This window comes from Bactrocera tryoni, chromosome 4, assembly GCF_016617805.1.
Source record: "Bactrocera tryoni isolate S06 chromosome 4, CSIRO_BtryS06_freeze2, whole genome shotgun sequence".
NCBI classification, from domain to species: Eukaryota; Metazoa; Arthropoda; class Insecta; order Diptera; family Tephritidae; genus Bactrocera; species Bactrocera tryoni.
The window spans coordinates 76,691,552-76,710,873 of record NC_052502.1 but is presented as its reverse complement, the minus strand read 5'-3'; the positions used below and the strand labels follow the sequence as shown (position 1 = coordinate 76,710,873).

Genomic DNA, 19,322 nt, shown 5'->3' with positions numbered 1-19,322 from the left:
TTCATAAAAGAATATAAATATGTATATTAATTCGGCTGTATTGTATGCGTACATTTATTTTATTTTTACCTTTTTTATTGTATATCTCATTTTAAAATAAAAATAAATAAAAATAAAAAAATTTAAAATAAAAAACACGAAATTAAAAAAATTTATTAAGAAAATACAAAAAACAAAAAAAACTGTTTCAAATATTAAAAATTTCAATAATTACAAACAAATATTAAAAAATGTTTTTTTTTTTAATTAAGAATTAATTAAAAACAATTTGTTTAAAGAATTTATAAAACTATTCAAAATTAAAAAAAAAAAATATTTTTAATGCAATTTAAAAAAGTAGCAAAAAAATAATTAATAAAAACAATATTTACAAAAATTATAAATAAATTAACTTCATTGTACCTTTTTGATTTGTTTGCGACATTTGATTTCCAATTTTGAAAAATGTGAATTTTAAAAAATGTTAATTTTAAAAAATGTGTGCATATTTGTTATCAAATTTCGCAAATGTTTAAACATTTATTCCTTGGAATAATAAATTTAGGTAAATGCTATTATGCATAATATTCTTCAATTTCACCACAAATTCTTAAGCCAGCATCACGTTTTCAATATCGTGAATAAAATATTATCGCAAAAAAAACAATATAAAAATATATATTTAAATATTTCTGCAAAGAAACGCCGATAAAAATGTCTTCCTCTTAGCCTTGAGAAATTCTTGAGAAGCAGCGATAAGAACACATAAGTGCATTTATATAATACGCTTTATTTCCATATACAAATGTAGCGTTAACAAACAATTACACTAACAACGATATGCAACACGTGTCACATTCGACTTACATAGCTAATATGAAAGAGAAAATCAAAATAAAATGCATTTGTGATAGGCTTGAGTCGCATGCCGCGCCGCGTCGGCCGCGTCACAGAGTAAAGCAGCTCAGCGCGCACCAAATGTTTGCTGCCTTATCGCTCAGCGGCGCGACAAAATCCCCCATAACGCGGCTGTTATCACTGCTGATGTCGCTCGCTAGTCTACTTTTACGTGGCGTCGGTGTACGGCCATTGGCGGTGCGTTAGCGTTCATGCTTCGTCTTCTTCCTGTCTTTGCGCGTGGGTGTGTCGTAACGGCGCTGTGTAGGCGTTTTGGAGCGGTCACGTTCACGTTCTCGTTCGCGCTGCTTGCCATCACGTTGTGCGCGGCGCTCGCGGTGTTCACGTTCGCGCTCACGCTCCCACACACGATCGCGTTCCCTACGCGCCTCCCCCGAAGCGCTGCGTTGACTACGGCTTTGTCTTTTGCTAGATTGGCGTTCGCGCTCATATACATCGTCGCGCTCGTGCGCGCGTTTGCTCCTATGCTGGCGTTCATGTCGGCGGTCGCGCTCCTTATAGTCTTTGTACTCTTCAGCCAAGTTTCTGCTGTCACGGCTGTGCGCGCGTTTCTTCGATTTCTTTTTGCGACTGGCAGATTTTCGTGATTTGGATGACTTTCGACTTTTGGATTTTTTCGCCGTCTTCGAGCTGGACTTGTGTCTGCGATGCGACCGTGAGCACTCTGTGGTAGCATCAGCATCTGCGCTGTCATCGCTCAAATAAGTGGTCACTGAAGCGGATGCAGATGACGTAGATGACGTGCTCGATATGGACTCCGTTGAGCTGTCGCTGTCCTCCTCGTCGCCCTCCGTCGATGGACTGTACGTGCGACTGCGGCGCCGCTGCTTCCTTGTACTCTTAGCGCTGGTTGCTGGCAGCTCATCAGGTGAGCTATCACGTGCGCGTGAGCGTAGTTGCCGTTTACGTTCGGGACGCGGCTTCGGTAACGTGAGGCGTGAGATGGGCTTGATTTCACCCACCAGCTGTACATCGTCATCATCGGAAACGGTCACTGTGGCAGCAGGTTTACGTTTGCTGGCTTCTTTAGCAGTTTTGGCTGGATTGCTGGGCGTAGTTTTGGTCGTAGCGCCGGCGATATGTGTTGTGGGTATCTCAATCAAACGCAATTTAGCCTCCTCATCCGATTTGCCATCGTCCTCGGGGCCGTACGAAGTTATCGGTATGGAATGTACAGATTCCTCAGAGTCAGTGGCATTTTCTTCGGCATTCGCGTTGGCATTGTCCATTTCGCTTGGTGAACTCTTGGCAGAGTCGGCAGCAGAGGGCGCGCCTATGTAGGGCGATTGAGAATTATTGAAATAGGATGAGCATAAAAGGAATTTCAAAATCTAACTAATAATCATGCTTCAATGACTTAATTTAAGTTCTTAACTACATATTTATGATCACTAAAGGTAGAAGTGAAGCCGTAAGATGGCGCTGATTCGAATGGAAAACGATGCTCTAATATTTTTATGTAAACGACCAGTTTAGCCCCACAACTTTTTTTTTAAGATTATTTTTACTACGTTTGTTTGGTGCAAATATCTCTATGGTTCTTACAAACGAAGATTCCTAATGAATCCAAAAAATATATTTAAACCTCAGCGGCGTCAATCTTCTAATTGTTCGATTTTTTGTCCGCTACGAGGCTTTAACGAGTCGAAGTCAGTTTGACGTAGAATACTATCATTAGCTGGGGGCTGTATAATGTGCCACAGGTAGGCAGGAGGAGAGGGCTCGCTTTGATAACAGCGAAATATATTTTCGAAATATGCCAATTATGCAAATACAATGTTCATAAATTATTCAGCAAAAACGGTTTATGTGTTTTGCGATTGATAGGAAAGTTGCAAGAGATTTTGATGCCAATATTTTTTGGATTTTTCCAGATTTATTTGCTTCTTCAGACCTTCAATGCTTTTTCGATTTTTTTATTTTTCCCCATAAGTAGTGCCGCTGCACAAAACCGCTATTTTGCAGATGTTAAAAGTATGAAGAAGCTGTAGTGAGAGATCGAGAGATTATAGGATGCGACTACAGTTTAAGTTCACACGACAGTGAGGTACAAATAACTGGATCAAACTGGCAATTTTATGCGCCCAAGGACCGTTAGTTCGGGAGCTTCATCGAATATGAAGAATGGTTTTTGGCACTACAACAACAACAGTCCTTTAAATGACGTCCAACATAAAATTCTACTAGTAAAGATGTTGTTGTTGATGTAACGGTTATCCAGACCCTGTTTGGGTGGAAGGGCGCTAGTTAATTGCCATCGAAACCATCTAGCGGGGGGTCCAGGAAACATGTTATTTCGGCTATTTCGACGTGATCGGACCAAACCAAGGAGATGGTTAGTTATGCAAGGGCATAGATATAGTATGTTGAAGTCGATTTTGGATAAGTAGGAGTTTTGCTTGTTACAATATCCAGAACGAAATAACGCAAGAATCACTCCAACAATTCGAGATCTTGTTGTTGTTCTAACGGATATCTAATCCTCGTTAGGATGATAAGGATTATCTACGTTGTCGTCGACGTCACCTAACGGGAGGCTCAAGGAACGTGCTGTGTCGACAGGGTCGGACCAAGGGAAAAGAGTAAAGATGAGTAGCGTGGTGGAGCATGCACAGAGGTGGCCAGCGTTATGCGGAGACTCATTACACGCAGTACACATGTTGGATATGTTGGGGTCTATTCTGGATAAATAGGAGTTAAACCTGCTACAATATCCAGAACGAAGCTACGCAAGAATCGCTCTCGTTTCTCGCGGCTACTCGAGCTCTTCTTCTGCAATGGTTGGCGGTTTGACTCCCAACGAGAGATTCAGGGAAGATATTAATAGCTCAACTGTGAATGGTGTTCGGTGCTTGCTTGGTAGCCCTGTTTTACCTTTAATTTGATTTAAAAAAGCCATCGCCTTGCGTTTTCGTTCCAACTGCAATTGCTTCTCCTTGGATAAGGGACCACCCAGTTTCTCTCGCGCAATTTTCGCCAATTTGTCCTTCACCTTCTCCTCGGCTGTGAGCAGATAAAAAGTGATAGAAAATTATTAATAAGTGCTGCAATTTTCACCACACTACTGCCCACCTTTTTTCAACTCTTTTTGCCGATGTTGTTGTTGTTGCTCAAATAAGGCATTGCGCTCCATTTCGGCTTTGGAGTTCTTCAATTGCACTTTCGTCGAATTACTGCTGGCAATGCCACTGCTGTAATCGGCGTCATAACGGCTGCCGCTGGACTGATGCTGATGCTGACCGGACGGCGCGCGTATGCTTAGCAGCGCTGGACCCGTTAGCGCAGTGTTTTGTGTGCTACGGCTGCCGACGCTTGCGGCAATTTGCGCATTTCTGGCCATCAGCTGGCTTTCGACCAACTGTATGGCTTTCTGCACATGCTCAGGCACCGTACGCGCTTGCGCTGAGTTAGCCGGCTTAGCTGCGCACTCCTCATCATCATCGCTGGGCTCGCGCGGCAAGGCTGGTTGTAGTATGGCGGCTGCCGACTCTTCCTTTGGTTTAATCGAAAAGCAAACGGGCGCTAAGTGAATAAAATTATTTTTGGTGAAATATTTGGTAAAACTTGGGCAAGCTAAAACTTACATATCGCTTTTTCGGCCGACTGCAGTCCCTTTTTGCTCATCAGCGCTGCAGCCACCGCTGCAGCCTTGCGCTGCTTCTGCTCTTTCGATGCTGCATCCTGATCGCCGGTCACTTTGTACAAGTAATAAGGATAAAACTCGTTATCGTAGAGCAGGAATGTGAAACGGTCGACGCTTTTAGCGCGCAGCGTCTCCTCAAATTGACGTCCATTCTTCACTACATAGGTGGCGGTTTTATCAATGATATTTTTCAGTGTTTCCGTTGGTACTGGTATAGTGAGCACTGGTTCGGGTTTCGGCTCGGGCGCCGCTTTCGCCTGCTCCTCCTCCGCTTCCGACTCCGTATCAGAGGCGTAGTCTTGCGCCAACGCTAAAGCGCTGGTATTCTTCAATATCTCCACTTCGGTTTTCACATTGCCGCCATTCGATTGCGAATTCGAGTTCGAATTGGTGACGTCATCGGACTCTGCCGACACGTACGTGCTGCCATTGTATTGCAACAACACGGGCGTGAAATTCCCGGCAGTCGGTGTGGTGGGCGTGGGTGAATTCGAGGTGGGCATATTCGCCAACTCGCCATCGAGTACAGCGGGCAGCGGCACACCTTTAATTTTGCTTATCAACTGCGTGTATGCACAGTTAGCCGACGGCTTATACTTAATGGTGGGCACTGCAATGATTGGCTTGGCAGGCATGCTGGCGGCAACGCTTGCACTGACGCTACTGCTGCTAGTTGTCGGCGGTTCCAGCGGCTCCTTTGCTGCTGCAGTCTCTGTGGGATAGGTGCCGTTCTTTATAGCGTTCAAAAGATATTTGTAGTATGGATTGAGCACGCCATTTATGGCAAGGAAGTCGAATTGTACGTTGTTCGACTGTTTGGCCTTCAAGAGTATCTCCATTTGCATACCTTGCGAGGCTATAAACCGCGCGGTCTTCTCAATGATTGCATGCTGCTTCATTGTTTCGGGCTATGAAAAAGTAAACGTTAATTAATTCGTTTGGAAAATGCGCACTCAGTAGTTTGGGGACTCACCAATTGTATGCTAGCCGGCACTTCGAAATCCTTGGGCAGACTAAAAGCCTGCTCAGCTTCGTCGCCGCACGGCGAATTGCTGTGCTCCTCGCGATTGGGTCCGTGTGGCACAACACCTGCGCCGCCATCGTTGCCATACTGAAAGTCCACTTGCGCATAGCTACCGCCCTCGACATCCTGTTTGAGGCGTTTCAAATCCTCCTCTGCAAGTTTTCATGCGGAAAATTTATTTGTATGAGAGGGGTGCGTAGGTGGTGTTGTGGTTGTGCGCAAATAACGTTTTCGTCGATGGTCAACCAAATAAAAACAAAAATGGCAGAGAAAGAGAAACCAAAATGAGTCTTCATTGGCAGTGACTAGAAGGCAGCTACGCCTACACAAATTTGCAAAATCGCAATTTGAGTGCACAAAATTATGCGCTGTGGCATAAATGATTTGCTTGAATTTTTCTTTATTTTCTTTTATTTTTTTTGGATTTATTAGAGGTTTAGCGTGATTTCTTTTTTTTTTTTTTGTTAAAAGATGATTTTCGTTTTGCAATTGCATTCTCAAAATAAAAGAAAACACGTTACACAAGCATATTTTCCGTACTTTGTTTTTGTTATAAATTAAAAAATAAAACAATTTTAAACAAATTGTAACAGCCATTACATTTTAGAGAAGTTTAGTATGAGTGATGTATTGTTGACGGCAAAGCGCCTAACGGCATGCGACGCTGCTGCTGCGGCTTACATCTGCAATGGAACATTAGTGTGTGGTGAAAAAATGCATATATTTACCTGCAACATGCGCTTGCGCTCTTTTGCACACACCTCGCTTTGGACACCGACGCTGGCTGCTGGCTGCAGACTGGCAAGGCATGTGGCGTCCCAATTTTCTGCAAACGGCGTACACGTTTTTTTTTTTACAAACTACTTACGTGTGAAATATTTGCACTTTTCGTTTTTTCATTTCGTTTTTCGCATTTACACTATTTCTTAAGCTTAATTAGCTAACAACTAATTAGTCATATCAATGTACAATTGCTTATTGGTCGTTCAGCTTGAATTATTACATTGTTCTTGTCATATAATATATGCATATAGTACGCAATGACCGTTATTAAATCTTTACACATATTTACAATAAAATGTTTTAAATATAAATCTGTTGTTGTGGTAAAAACATAACTCTTTGCTTAGTAGTTTAGCAGCTTGACGAGCCTTACGACCGGTCCGCCATGCCTAGTAACAACACTGTTGCTTACCTTGTTGCAGTATATGATCCTCTTCGTTGTTGTATAAGTATAAATAACGCTCTTCCTCGCACAATTGCTCGGCACGTTGCTCATCGGCGCTTAGGTAATCGAGTCGATTGCCGTAGCCGCCCGGCGGCGGTTCATGTTGCGCCAATTCGGACAAAGCACCACGTACGTCATATCTGTGCGTCGGCAGTGATTATTGCGAATTGGGCGTGGCACATATATGCGTATATATATGATTTTTATGTGGAGAGTTGGTATATGTGGTTGTATGTTTTTAGTGCGCGCAAGGAAGTAGCGTTCGGCGGATGAAAAAGAAAGATAAATGTAAATTAAAAACAAAAGCCAAAACAAAAGTTTAAACTAAAAGGTGGTTGGAAGGTTAGGAAATAAAAATATAAATTATTTTTTAAATTTGCAAAAAAATAACAAAAGAAAAGGTTATAGTTGTATGTTTACAATGCAGTAAGCAATATAACTAAAAAATTTTCTTTTGCTATGTGAATGCAGATTTTTTACAAATACAATAACTTTTCAAATTGGTACAAATGTTGTATACATACCGTTCCTGTTGCTAAAAATGATATTTGCGATTAAGTGATTATTAGAAAATAAATTCGTTTACAATGCTACATGATGATGTGAAATTATGATGACATAACGCCTCCCAAGTGGGTACACATGGTACAAGCCAAGTTGGCGTGTTTAATTAGCAACACAAATCAATTGCAATATTTGTTACTGTTAAATTAATTCAGGCGCTTTCTGTGTCTGCCGAGTAGCAACCATTTAGATTCACATGTATGGTTGTAATTTAGAAAAAATATATACAAAATCTGCGGTATTCGCTAACATTTCTCCATACGTATAGTATCAATAATAAATACAATTTAAATGCACATAATTAAGGACTGCTCTAAACATTTTAATTTTAGAAATACGCGTTTGTTATATATGATAGTTAATCTAGACTTTTTCGGGTGGAATTGTTAGCGAATTTTGCAAAAATCGCTGGTAATTTCAAATATACAGAATAAATAAAGAAACAATTGTTTTATTTTAAACAATATTTCTGCCACTTCAATTAATAGTTCATAACTAATTTCCATAAAAAACAATTACGAAAAACGCGTACAATTACGATTTCTATAACAAATCCTTAATTTTTACGGAATTTTTGAAGCTACACTTTCGAAACACTTTTTAGGCGTAAACAATGTACGAGCGCACTGGCAAATAATCGTTAGCTACTAAAATCACCAAATATACAAACATAAAAAATTACAAATGTACATAGTTTAACTTGTATAATAAACTCACAAAACGCTTGACGACATGCTAAAATAAAAAAGGGTTTGTTAAGATTTTTTAATTCAAAGCAACAACATTATACAGTTCGCGCAGTCTTCTGGCTGTTATGCTTTAGGACGCGCGTATATATGATGTAGTTCTCTTGTAGGTTATATTACTATGTAATACATACGGTACTAATGCACGAAAAATCATAATCGTAGATATTACAGTTTATAGTAAAAAAAATATAAATATATGTATTAAATAGTTACAAAAAAGTTACAATAACCTATTTTAAGTAGCAACAATTATTAACCTGTCGATCTTAAGCGTTGTGTCACCCATCCAAGGTATCATATGCTTGCCCTGATCGATTTCGCGCGCTTTATCATCGTCACGAAACAATTTACAGGCATATCCAAAAACCAACAAGTCCACTTGACGTGCCTCGCCAGCGTTGAGGCCGCCGCTGTTTGATGTTGATGCATAACTATTGTAGGTGCCATTGTTTGAGGAGCTATTACTACTGCCACCTTTGCGTAGTATGCCACCAACGCTACCACCAGCATACTCTCGCACGGGCGGACGTGTTATATTGAAATATGACATTTTATCCACATATAAACTTGCTGCAATCGCAACACAAACGTTGTTTAGATATTTTGACGTTGTTTTACACTATTTTATTGTTAAATTTGCAATATTTTTAATTTTTTCACAAGTTTTCCACATCCGCATAAGAATAATCCACTGTCAGATGTGCAAAGATTAACTATTACAGAGCTGTATAGGAAATGTCACAATTTTCGACGAATAATTGTCAAATTTTCTATTTGTTCGCAGGCGAAAACTACGCACGAATGAATGTTCGTTCACGCGTTTTTGGTAAAAGTTGTAATTGTGAATACAATTGTTGCAACAAACCTTTCATCTGACATTCGCCGTTGTAAACAAAAATTATTCCTCCCTTTTTGTAAACAAATGCGAAACATATGCTAGTAACGCAAAAAGTGTTTATTGTTTCATAAATAGTAGCACATACAAATATTTCGTTTTGCACCAAAAGTTGTGGAGTAGCTGAATTGTTTGGAAAAATGGATACAATTGCAAATGAGGATCCATTTTCTATTGCCCAAAGCAAGAAAATAGATCCGATCGACAATGAAGATCCATTTTCCACGGCACACATGCCCACAGATTCTTTTGAAGTAACCATAGAAGATATCAATCGCTTAGATGAAGATGATTCATTGGACGAAATTGATGGAGTTGAAGATGACTTGACCATATTGGAAATCGCCATGGCGAAAGCTATTGAAAATGTAAATCCTGCTATCTTCATGCATCTAATATGTCCACGTTGTGGCGAAACATTTCATTCATCTGCTCATTGGCAGCAACACTTGCATAATGTGCACTATTTCAATAATTTAAAAATGTTGCCTGGCACTGTAAATGAAGGTAGTACAATTTTTTATACAAAAATTCTTTTATACATTTTTTAACTCTTTATTATTATATTTTAAGACGAGCAAACTTATCGCTGCCGAAAGTGTCCGACAGAGTTTAATTATCTTGAGTACCGTAAAATTCTACATCACAGCCTTACTCATATGTCTTTTAATGCTTTCTATAAATGCAGTTTATGTGACCATTTGGAGTATACGAACATGGAAATGGTTAAACATATCAAAAGACATATGGAAGTACATATGCTGAAAGCAAAAATTAATGGCAAACTAGTAAGGAGCAAACGATTTTCTTTAAGTGAAGGCATTGATTATGAAAAATTTCTGGTTTATATGTGTCCGCAATGCCAGATAAATTTTAGAAAACACGAAACTTGGTTGCAACATATTAACGACAAGCATGCGCTCTTTGCCGAAGAAAAACTGAAATTTAAAGCTATAGAAATGGACGAGTTGGTCGAAAAGAGCACGCATCTTATCACCACTTGCGAAACATGTGGCATCATGCTAACAGCCGACAACTTGGAACAGTGTCAGCGCAAGCATTATCTAACGCACCTACGAAATAGATCTTTCCGTTGTGCAATATGCAATTTGCAATTCAATTACAACAATGAGATTAAGATGCATATGTTGTTAATGCACTGCAAAAATGCAACCACTTACGACGAAGCCATATTGCCCGGCAATTTGCGTCCCAGAAACGCAAAATTTGACATGAATATTAAGTTTTTGCCCGATAAAACGGCAAAATACCTACAGCACATAGATTTTAGTTGTCCAATTTGTGGCGTTAAGTTTGAACATCCCGATAATTGGTGTTCCCATATTAATGAGAATCATGATTTCTTTAAAGCGCCTTATATGGCATTGATTATAACCAATTTCGGTGCGGCACCTAGCGCAACCAGGGCCTGCAAGAAGAGGCGCCTACAACCATATTGTGTTATTTGTGATCGGGTGTTAGATGGCTGCAAAAGCTATATACATTTATGGGTTGAACAATTACGCCATGCTCCGTTTAGACCATACAAGTGCAGCATTTGCATGGAACAATTTTTTTCAATACGCACATTGATGAAACATTTTCGAATATTGCATACTAATTTAGATGGTAGTGTTAACACAGCGCCAAAGCAGCGCAGAATTCATACTATGGAAACATAATTAAGTGAAAAATAAAATGTAATTTATGTAAACAGCTAAAAGGCCTTTTTTGTTGATTGGACAGAGCACACTTAAATTCCATTCATAGGGCATGCTTTCGTCCGACCATATTTAACAAAGTAGCTGATGCATGTTCCTTATCAGATCTCTGCTGCCGTATGTGAATAGCTCGGCCAGCAATCCATCGGCCCCACCGCTTTGTTATTCTTCAGGCGGGTAATTGCTATTCGAACTTCTTCATGGTCGGGTAATGGAACATTCCATCGTCATCGATCCCATCAAAAATAATGTTTTTAAGCTCGAAGTAAATGGATTAATTTGTTTACATTCAATAAGAGATCTCATAAACAAATATGACAGTTGAAGATTGTTCCTTCATTCACAACAGTATGTGAACGTATGTATATTTTGTCAACATTCGTGTGATTGCTTTCGCTAATTATTTCAAGAAGAAGAACTTATTATAAAAAATCACCGAAATAACAGAATTTACTTTTCAATTGATAACCAATCACCACAATTTTTTTCATTTAACCGAATATATGTACATATATGTCAAGCAAAAAGCAACAGCCTGCATTTCAAGGAAAGGAATGTTTCAGTCGCATGAATTTTCTCTTCCAATCGTCCATGCTTATGGCTGGCAAAAACAACGCGTTATCTGCCTACTACGGCGAACTATGCCGGAGTATTGCAAAGAAAGCTGTGCTTAAAATGTAGGTAAATATCAGAAAACAAGAATTATATTTACAATTCATTACATTTGCAGTGATCCAAACATAAAGCGGCAGATGTGTAAACGTTGTTCTCTCGCACTAAAACCAGGCATAACCGCTGACTTGCATGCTGAGACGCGACGGAAAAGACGAAAGACTTTGAAAAATAGTGATAATGTGGATGAAAACACAAGCATGATCTTGACGTGCCATCAATGCGGGTTTAGACGTCAGTTTATAGTCAATCCAAATTACAATTTTTGGCTGGACAATAAAGAATCTGTGGTGGAGTCGATCACTCTAGGCAACAAAAAACCCGAAAGTGAACAAAAGCAGTCACCAATTAGCGATAAGGAAACAAAAGAAACCACTACAAAATAGAAATAAACATTCCACTTTGTAATTTTGCATTTAGGTGAGTTAAATTAAGTGTAAAATATACAACTTGATAGCCATAACATTTTTTTTGCAGTATGTATTTTAGATAACAAAATATCTACAGCTTGTGTACTATAATCATTTATAATCTGTAATAAAAGGCTTACATGATTGAAAGATCGGAGATGGTTTTTAAACATTCAAGATTATTGCATCATGATATATTCAGACAACTTTTTTGCTTACTACAACTCCACGTCAGCCCTTGTACTTGATCTGTTTTCATTCGTGTAATCAACAAATGCTGACTTATCAAAATGGCACTGCTTATGACAGTCATAATTCGATAAGGGCACAAACGCGCCCCACAAATTGTCCTCCTAATCATTCGCGAATTATCACGCAACTAATTAAGATGTTCGCTAGGCAATTTAAAATTAATTTCTTGCGCAAATTGCCGATCTCGCGCTACTCTCCGACATATAAACGCCTACTTAGCGCATCTTTAACTGAGGGAAATGTAGTCGTCGTGCAGCAACCGAATGGCGGCGAACCGTTACAATTTCCCAGCGTTTGGCTACGCGATAACTGTCAATGCAGTGTATGTTTTCATGATAACACGAAGAGCCGACAAGCCAATTGGAAGCGTGCTAATGTGGAGACACGCATTCGAAATATAAATGGCAGCAATGAAAATAATGCGTTAACAATAGATTGGCAGGATGATCATAAGTCCACTTTTACATTAGCTTGGCTACAAGATAGAGACTTTGCGCCAACAAATCGCAAGCGCTACATTGAAGAAGTATATAAGCCAACGTATCAGTTGTGGGCAAAATCAGAATTCAAAAACGTTTTGCGCACTTTCGAGTTTATAGATGTAATGACACAGGACAAAGGTTAGTAATATTGCAGTAAGAAACGTATGCTATGTTGTATGTACATGTATAAATTTGCAGTACTTTTGGAATGGCTGGAGTCTCTGGCAATACAAGGGTTTTCTATAATCAAGAATTCACCACATAATGTTACTGTAGCTAGGCAATTGGCTGATCGTATTGGCTACATAAAACGCACTACTTATGGGTAAGTAAATATAATATCGTAATATAATATCGTAAATTAATTATAATGGTTTTTAAAATGATATCGACAGTGAAGAATTCGAAGTAAAGTCCAAAAACAACGCACGTAACTACGCCTATATGATGACGCCACTGCCCTTACATACGGATATGCCATATTACGAATATAAAGCAGGCATAAATATATTACACTGCTTGGTGCAGTCGCAATCGCAGGGCGGCAGTAATCTGATGGCAGACGGGTTTTATATCGCCGAAAAACTGCGCAAAGAATTCCCGAAATTATTTGAAATACTAGTAAAGACACCAGTTGACTGGTATGACATTGGGAAAGATGGCGATATGTCGTTCCATAATATATGGCGTGCACCCACGATTTGGTAAATAATTTCTTATTTAAAATTTCAAATTACTTTGACTAAACTTTCGTTGATTCCTCTAGTCTGGACGTGGATGGTCGTTACCATCGCATAAATGAGAACAGCACAAAGCGAGATAGTCATTTCACTGTGCCTCTGGGGCAGGTAGCACCTTGGTACGAAGCTTATGACAAATTCGTCGAATTAGCATATGCTGAAGCTGTCGATTTCAAAACTGCGCCTGGTGACGTTTTTGTATTTAACAACTTGCGTATGCTGCATGGACGTACTGCGTATGAAGATTCGCCCGCCAACAAGAGGCATTTAATCGGTGTATATGTTGACTGGGATATAATTTATTCAAAAATACGTATTATTAGGTCCAAAAATGCTATTAACTATTAAAATAAATGATAACATGTTAATCCATGAACGTTTATGTTCTAAATTAATTTTTTCATCAATTATTTTTTTTTTGCATTAGGTAATTTTTTAATTAATTTTTATTATTAATTTTTTTATTAATTAATTTTATTTATTAATTAATTTTCTTTATTAATTAATTTTTTTTTATTAATTTTTGTATTGTATGATTCGTATTTTTTTATTACATTTTTTATTCATACATTTTTTTAATTAATTCTCTTTTATTAATTTTTTTTATTAATTGACTTTTTTAAATTAATTATTTTAAAAATTATTATTTTTTAATTAATTATTTTAATAATTAATTTTTTTATTAATTATTATTTTTTTATTAATTAATTTTTGTTTTTGTTACTTTTTTATAAATTATATATTTTTGTAATTATTTTTTTTTTATTAATTATGTAGTTATTTTTATTAATTATTTACTTTTATTGAATTATTTTTCCATTAATATCATTTATTCAATCATAAGAATAATATGTTATCGATAACCACTCGCACATGGCAACTCTTATGTGTTATTTCAAATACAGCTGTTTGTGTTGACACAACTGTCATAATTATTTATATAGTTGTGGTGAACATTAGACTTTGCTTATCACTCACCCACATAGTCCTGTAACGTTTCATAGAAGCGATCGATATTGGTTTGGAAGGTCTCCCGCAGTGTTTTCAGATTTATTTCTAAGCATTCCATTATTAAAACATCGACATGTCTTTACGTCAACTTGTTGATGGGGACTGTGGTGGCGTTAATCCACTCATGCAACTTGGGGGACAATTTACACGAGATGCGGCACGCAAAGATGAAGGCTTTACGAATGCTCAGTTTGAACGTAACTTAAGATCGGATGAACATCTTGTTAACGAGTTCCTAGGACAGGTGACGGCTCCGCCACAATCTTTCCAAATGGATGCCCTACTACAAGAGATGCGTGAAATAGAACAAACAAACGCCATGGCAGTCCATCAAGCAACTCGTGGTATGGATAATATAAGCGGTGTTAGCAAAGAATGGGCAAATGAATTTGGCATACAACCGTCAATGACAACAAACGCACAAATGGTCCATATGCAGCCGCAAAAGCAACAGTTGGTGCATGTGCGTGAGTTTTTTGATGATGAAGGACCTGGCGTGTCAAGTTCGTTTCTTGGAAATACACCAGCAGCGCCATTTATCCCACTACAAACATTGCCAACACCATACCTAGCCATATGTCCACCATATATACCAAGTACGGAGAGGTTTTTTGAAGAAGCCAAATCACTTACTAAAGAAGATACAGACAAATTATTGCCCCAGACGTCCACTAACGAGTATATTGAAGATTGGATCAACGATTATGAAGCCAGTGCAAAACAACGTCAAGAAGCCACTGGCAGCTATAATGAGAGTTTCTGGCAACGTCTCCAGGATGAGTGGCAAAAGTTATCTGAAGAGTCTGAGCATCCTTGGTTATCTGAATATGGCGAAAATTACGATCCATATAAAGAGTATGGCTTTGCTGAAGAAAATCCATTGGAGGATGTGGAAAATGCATTGGAGAAAGGAAAAGAATACATGCAAAACGGCGATATACCTAGTGCAGTTCTTTGTTTCGAAGTGGCTGTCAAAAAGGAGCCAGAAAACGCCGATGCATGGGAGTTGTTAGGCATGGCACAGGCAGAGAATGAAAATGACCCGCAAAGTATAGCGGCCTTAAAGCGTTCTTTGGCTCTACGTCCAGATAACAACCGTGTGCTAATGGCACTTGCAGTTTGCTACACCAACGAGAGTCTACAGAGTCATGCTCTTCGCATGCTAATCAACTGGATGGAAGTAAATCCGAAATACAAACATCTACTGCAACAGCATCCAGATTTGCAAACTAATGGTGATGTCATGGCTTCCTCGTTAATCGTTGGTAGCAAATTGCAAGCGGTGCAAAATCTCTTTCTCGATGCTGTACGTTTGAATCCACAAGAAGTCGACGCCGACGTGCAAGAAGCTTTAGGTGTGCTCTACAACCTATCCTCCGAGTACGACAAAGCAGTCGACTGCTTTCGTGCCGCACTACATGTTAATCCTCAGAATGCAAAAGTATGGAATCGTCTGGGCGCTAGTTTAGCCAATGGCTCACGTTCTGTAGAAGCAGTGGAGGCCTATCAACATGCGTTGCAGCTAGAACCGGGCTTCATACGTGTACGTTATAATGTTGGCGTGTGTTGCATGAACTTGAAAGCATACAAACAAGCCGTTGAACATCTTCTAACGGCTTTAAATATGCAAGCAAATACGACGGCTGCGCGCGATTTACCTGACGGCGCAGGCGCTATTGGCGGTGGTCAAGCGCAAATGTCCGACTCCATTTGGAGTACGTTGAAAATGATTATCTCCTTAATGGGTCGTAGTGATTTGCATGGCGCTGTAAATGCACGTGATCTCAAAGTGTTGAATGAAACGTTCATGGACGCAGTCTAATAACGCGCAGTTTTATTTTTTAAGTGTAAAACTTATTATTACGTTTGAAAATTTAAATATTGATGGTGTTGGCTTGGTTTTGCAAACTAAATCATATACAATGCAACTTTTAAATAAAAATTAACAAATAAGCTAATATAAGCGTTTTCTTTCAAGGTTAAGCGACATACCTTTCACTACAGCTGTTGTGTATTTATGTACAGTTGGACTCGAATCCTCAGATAATAAACTTGACGTACTTTGAGCAACACACAATTATTTTGTATTTTCTATAATTTTATGAATTTATTTCATTAAACTATTTAAACAACTACGTTTCACCATTTTATCATTTTCACCACTGACAGCCGCCAAAATATTTGATTTTTGTTTGACACTTGTCTTTCCTGTTCGGTTTTTTGGCGGAAACAATTTGTCACAGGGAAATTCATATTTTACTTTAAAAACATTTATTTTACGTTGTCTACGTTCATATTTCGTACACTTCGTATAACACATACATACATATGTACATATAATATAACTGTACTTATAAAAAGTTATAACTCAAATATGCAGTTTAATTTACAGTTAACTTGTATTATCTTAAATTTTGGAAATGATGAGTACACTGAGGCATCTTGTATAGCAGTTCCGTTTACATTTTGATTATATTTCCGACGAGGGTCGCAACCATATCGTACCAATATAACGATATCTGAACATTTTCATTTGCTGGCTAAAAGTTTCCTTATGATTATAACGAAGAGTAGTCCAGTAGTGAACGCGCCAACTGCACAGCATATATGTCTATTTTGAGTTGGAGGGGAAACAATTTTATAGGTTAGGTCTATTTTCATAAAGTAATATTTTGCACAACACGAATTAAGCGTAATTTTTTTTAGAAAGATTTGTATAAATTAACAATCACATAGATAGATATTTGAGCCTTTGGAAAATATGTTTAAAAATATATAAATTTTAACATTGCATTGGGTTTTAAGCAAGTACACAACACTGATTGCCTGGTGGAGCAACATCTTTATCAGCAATGATAGTGTTAGCGGCTTCTGGGTTTACTATATTAGCCGATGATTGTGTTGTTGTTGGTGGTAATTGTAGTGGCAATGATGGCGTTGGTGTAGTGCTATGTTAGAATTTTTTAGAAAATTGGTAAAGGAAACAGCATTTAAGCAAAGCAAAAGTAAAAAACTAAAAGAATGACACAACAATGCGTATGAACAAAAAGCACCAATACATACAAAAGCGAATGTTGTAAATGAATAACACTTATGAGGCTATGACATATGTACATACATATAATAGGACAAATTTAACTTACACATCAGTCTACGATTTGCAAAATTTTACTTTTTTGGTCGAAAAATATTTAAAGCTATAAAAAAACAATTGATTTTGAAACATTGGCTGGCTGCGATATGGTAAATACATATGTATGTATGTATGTACAATGTGACGCTAAAGCACTAGGCGTAAAACTCAACATTTTTACACAAAACAAAAAATCAAAGAGATAGCGCTATTTTGAGGCGAAATCGGACATAACATTATCATATCCAACAATAAAAATGCTGACGTTATTATTAACGCGAGCTGCAAGTGATAAGCTTTCATCACATAGTCCCTTATCAGCTAAGACTTCAATATTCACCATATTCGGGACATCTGGTTATCAATAACTGAGCCGACGAATTTCATTAATAGTAGATGATATATATTTTGTACAATTGTTCAAATGGCTTCTGTTAACATATACGGCTTTATGGAAAGCTTTATGTGTGAGAACAAATATTTAATTGCCATTTAGAGCATAATATATTTTAGAGCTGAAATACAATTGATATAATTTTATGACACAATGGCTTGAATGTTGATGTTATATGCACATACATATACATATATGTATATATTGAACTTGTTTGAATAAGTATGTATACAATGAACTATTACATTGCGTCCAAAGTTTTTTGTCGCGCAATTATACATAATACAAATTTTAATTAATTAATTATGACAAATGGACTTGTTACATGCAAGGCGCCTGGTAGGTAGGATGAATAGTTGCGTGTAATGAAATGGTTTTGTTTTTTCGCTGTTCGAAATGTTAGTCACAAATATAGCTGCTTCACTTGCTCGTCTATGGAATTTTAATATCTACATGTTTTCAATTTGGGTTCTTGAACTTGAAACTATGTATTTATTACCAGAATTACTGCTCGCTTTTCTTTTCACTTTTTGTAAGATTAGAATTATGTAAGCTTTAGTTAGCTTTTTTAGTCACAAATGCAATCATGCAAGCGCACTTTATTAAATATTAACGTAGCTTGATACAGCTATGTATGTACTTACCTTACTGGCAATTTACACGTTTTGTCGACCTCGAGATCGCCTATGTAATACTTTTTAAGCATTTGCCTACAATAACAAAGTGAAATTTAAACATTCCCATGCAAATATTTGCAGTGTTTAGGTAAGGTGTACAAAACCTACTTCGCTTCTTGACTATGTCCAACATCCTGAAAATCCCGTGTGGCGTCACGGCCACCTACTTCGTCTAATGTTTCTTCGCCTCCGGGATGCTATTTTAATATTTTTTATTTACACAATATTAGAATTACAATACAATTATTTTACCTCGTTTCGAAATTTAGTCACATCATACACTTTTCCTTCGATTATTATCCAAAGATCATCTGGTTTATTGTGCTGTTTAACAATTTCTAAAGTGTACGTTTTGGCCGCCATTTATATATTAATAAAAATGCTTTATACAACAATTTGGGATAATTTAATTTTTCAACTGCGAGCGCTTTGACAAACAACCAACAAGAAAGACGACTTGATTACTAATGACAGCTGTGAACAGCTGAGTAGTGCGTTGTTAAAATGTGGCCTATTCACAGCGCATGACAATTGAACTAGATTTTATATATGTATACATATATAAATATATACAGCCTTATCCGGAATTTCGCGTGAATAAATCATTCCCTTGTAAGGCTGGTTATTTTCAATTACTACTATTTATTTCTTTAAACTGCTCGAGATACATATGAACATATATTTAAATTTTATTGGCATCATATTTGTGGAATTTCTTTGATTTTTATCCTACTTCACACCCTTTATCCATGTTGCATACAGATGCCCTCAATGTGACTATGAAGGTTCTCAGTGATAAGGAAATATTTTAAATTACACATAAAAGCACA

The 19,322-nt window shown here is 37.7% G+C and overlaps 6 protein-coding genes across 8 annotated transcripts; 4 read left to right on the top strand and 2 right to left on the bottom strand.

Moving 5' to 3' along the window:
- Positions 1 to 749: 749 nt before the first annotated feature.
- Positions 750 to 8,785, bottom strand: LOC120773456 (protein suppressor of white apricot). The gene is made up of 7 exons (XM_040102350.1): positions 8,363 to 8,785; positions 6,760 to 6,932; positions 5,514 to 5,716; positions 4,482 to 5,448; positions 3,970 to 4,419; positions 3,772 to 3,900; positions 750 to 2,170 (listed from the first exon to the last, which is right to left on the bottom strand). Exons 1-7 carry the CDS (start codon positions 8,653 to 8,655, stop codon positions 1,080 to 1,082), a joined length of 3,306 nt encoding a protein of 1,101 aa, XP_039958284.1. The 5' UTR covers positions 8,656 to 8,785; the 3' UTR covers positions 750 to 1,079.
- Positions 8,786 to 8,815: 30 nt separating this feature from the next.
- Positions 8,816 to 10,723, top strand: LOC120773457 (zinc finger protein Xfin-like). Its single transcript, XM_040102351.1, has 2 exons — positions 8,816 to 9,507; positions 9,574 to 10,723. The coding sequence occupies exons 1-2, from the start codon at positions 9,141 to 9,143 to the stop codon at positions 10,680 to 10,682; spliced, it is 1,476 nt and encodes a 491-aa protein (XP_039958285.1). The 5' UTR covers positions 8,816 to 9,140; the 3' UTR covers positions 10,683 to 10,723.
- A 511-nt stretch (positions 10,724 to 11,234) lies between these two features.
- On the top strand, positions 11,235 to 11,957 carry LOC120775517 (ribonuclease P protein subunit p21). Of its 2 annotated transcripts, XM_040105730.1 has the most exons (3): positions 11,235 to 11,398; positions 11,452 to 11,813; positions 11,871 to 11,957. In XM_040105730.1, the coding sequence occupies exons 1-2, from the start codon at positions 11,235 to 11,237 to the stop codon at positions 11,777 to 11,779; spliced, it is 492 nt and encodes a 163-aa protein (XP_039961664.1). In that variant the 3' UTR covers positions 11,780 to 11,813; positions 11,871 to 11,957. The 2 variants fall into 2 exon arrangements, with proteins under 2 accessions (XP_039961664.1, XP_039961663.1); XM_040105729.1 differs by having other exon boundaries at positions 11,452 to 11,955.
- A 97-nt stretch (positions 11,958 to 12,054) lies between these two features.
- LOC120775516 (gamma-butyrobetaine dioxygenase) lies at positions 12,055 to 13,672 on the top strand. The gene is made up of 4 exons (XM_040105728.1): positions 12,055 to 12,675; positions 12,736 to 12,862; positions 12,933 to 13,241; positions 13,304 to 13,672. Exons 1-4 carry the CDS (start codon positions 12,078 to 12,080, stop codon positions 13,623 to 13,625), a joined length of 1,356 nt encoding a protein of 451 aa, XP_039961662.1. The 5' UTR covers positions 12,055 to 12,077; the 3' UTR covers positions 13,626 to 13,672.
- Positions 13,673 to 14,229: 557 nt separating this feature from the next.
- On the top strand, positions 14,230 to 16,246 carry LOC120774331 (peroxisomal targeting signal 1 receptor). Its single transcript, XM_040103881.1, has one exon. The coding sequence runs from the start codon at positions 14,362 to 14,364 to the stop codon at positions 16,108 to 16,110; it is 1,749 nt and encodes a 582-aa protein (XP_039959815.1). The 5' UTR covers positions 14,230 to 14,361; the 3' UTR covers positions 16,111 to 16,246.
- Positions 16,247 to 16,375: 129 nt separating this feature from the next.
- On the bottom strand, positions 16,376 to 18,969 carry LOC120774333 (cytochrome b5). Of its 2 annotated transcripts, none has more exons than XM_040103887.1 (4): positions 18,745 to 18,969; positions 18,601 to 18,689; positions 18,460 to 18,525; positions 16,376 to 17,236 (listed from the first exon to the last, which is right to left on the bottom strand). In XM_040103887.1, exons 1-4 carry the CDS (start codon positions 18,853 to 18,855, stop codon positions 17,089 to 17,091), a joined length of 414 nt encoding a protein of 137 aa, XP_039959821.1. In that variant the 5' UTR covers positions 18,856 to 18,969; the 3' UTR covers positions 16,376 to 17,088. The 2 variants fall into 2 exon arrangements, with proteins under 2 accessions (XP_039959821.1, XP_039959823.1); XM_040103889.1 differs by having other exon boundaries at positions 16,376 to 16,899; positions 18,745 to 18,966.
- Between the last annotated feature and the right edge of the window lie 353 nt (positions 18,970 to 19,322).

What these genes read in the sequence shown, in the direction of transcription:
- LOC120773456 (XM_040102350.1), bottom strand. Translation starts at nt 8,655, where the DNA reads ATGTCATATTTCAATATAACACGTCCGCCCGTGCGAGAGTATGCTGGT. An exon ending in GGATCATATACTGCAACAAG is followed by an intron (nt 5,717 to 6,759) that starts GTAAGCAACAGT and finishes GAAAACTTGCAG; the next exon opens with AGGAGGATTTGAAACGCCTC. An exon ending in TTTTTTAAATCAAATTAAAG is followed by an intron (nt 2,171 to 3,771) that starts GTAAAACAGGGC and finishes CGCCCTACATAG; the next exon opens with GCGCGCCCTCTGCTGCCGAC.
- LOC120773457 (XM_040102351.1), top strand. Translation starts at nt 9,141, where the DNA reads ATGGATACAATTGCAAATGAGGATCCATTTTCTATTGCCCAAAGCAAG. An exon ending in GCCTGGCACTGTAAATGAAG is followed by an intron (nt 9,508 to 9,573) that starts GTAGTACAATTT and finishes TTATATTTTAAG; the next exon opens with ACGAGCAAACTTATCGCTGC.
- LOC120775517 (XM_040105730.1), top strand. Translation starts at nt 11,235, where the DNA reads ATGTCAAGCAAAAAGCAACAGCCTGCATTTCAAGGAAAGGAATGTTTC. An exon ending in AAGAAAGCTGTGCTTAAAAT is followed by an intron (nt 11,399 to 11,451) that starts GTAGGTAAATAT and finishes TTACATTTGCAG; the next exon opens with TGATCCAAACATAAAGCGGC.
- LOC120775516 (XM_040105728.1), top strand. Translation starts at nt 12,078, where the DNA reads ATGCTGACTTATCAAAATGGCACTGCTTATGACAGTCATAATTCGATA. An exon ending in TGTAATGACACAGGACAAAG is followed by an intron (nt 12,676 to 12,735) that starts GTTAGTAATATT and finishes ATAAATTTGCAG; the next exon opens with TACTTTTGGAATGGCTGGAG. An exon ending in TGGCGTGCACCCACGATTTG is followed by an intron (nt 13,242 to 13,303) that starts GTAAATAATTTC and finishes TGATTCCTCTAG; the next exon opens with TCTGGACGTGGATGGTCGTT.
- LOC120774331 (XM_040103881.1), top strand. Translation starts at nt 14,362, where the DNA reads ATGTCTTTACGTCAACTTGTTGATGGGGACTGTGGTGGCGTTAATCCA.
- LOC120774333 (XM_040103887.1), bottom strand. Translation starts at nt 18,855, where the DNA reads ATGGCGGCCAAAACGTACACTTTAGAAATTGTTAAACAGCACAATAAA. An exon ending in GGACATAGTCAAGAAGCGAA is followed by an intron (nt 18,526 to 18,600) that starts GTAGGTTTTGTA and finishes TTGTTATTGTAG; the next exon opens with GCAAATGCTTAAAAAGTATT. An exon ending in ACGTGTAAATTGCCAGTAAG is followed by an intron (nt 17,237 to 18,459) that starts GTAAGTACATAC and finishes ATTCTAACATAG; the next exon opens with CACTACACCAACGCCATCAT.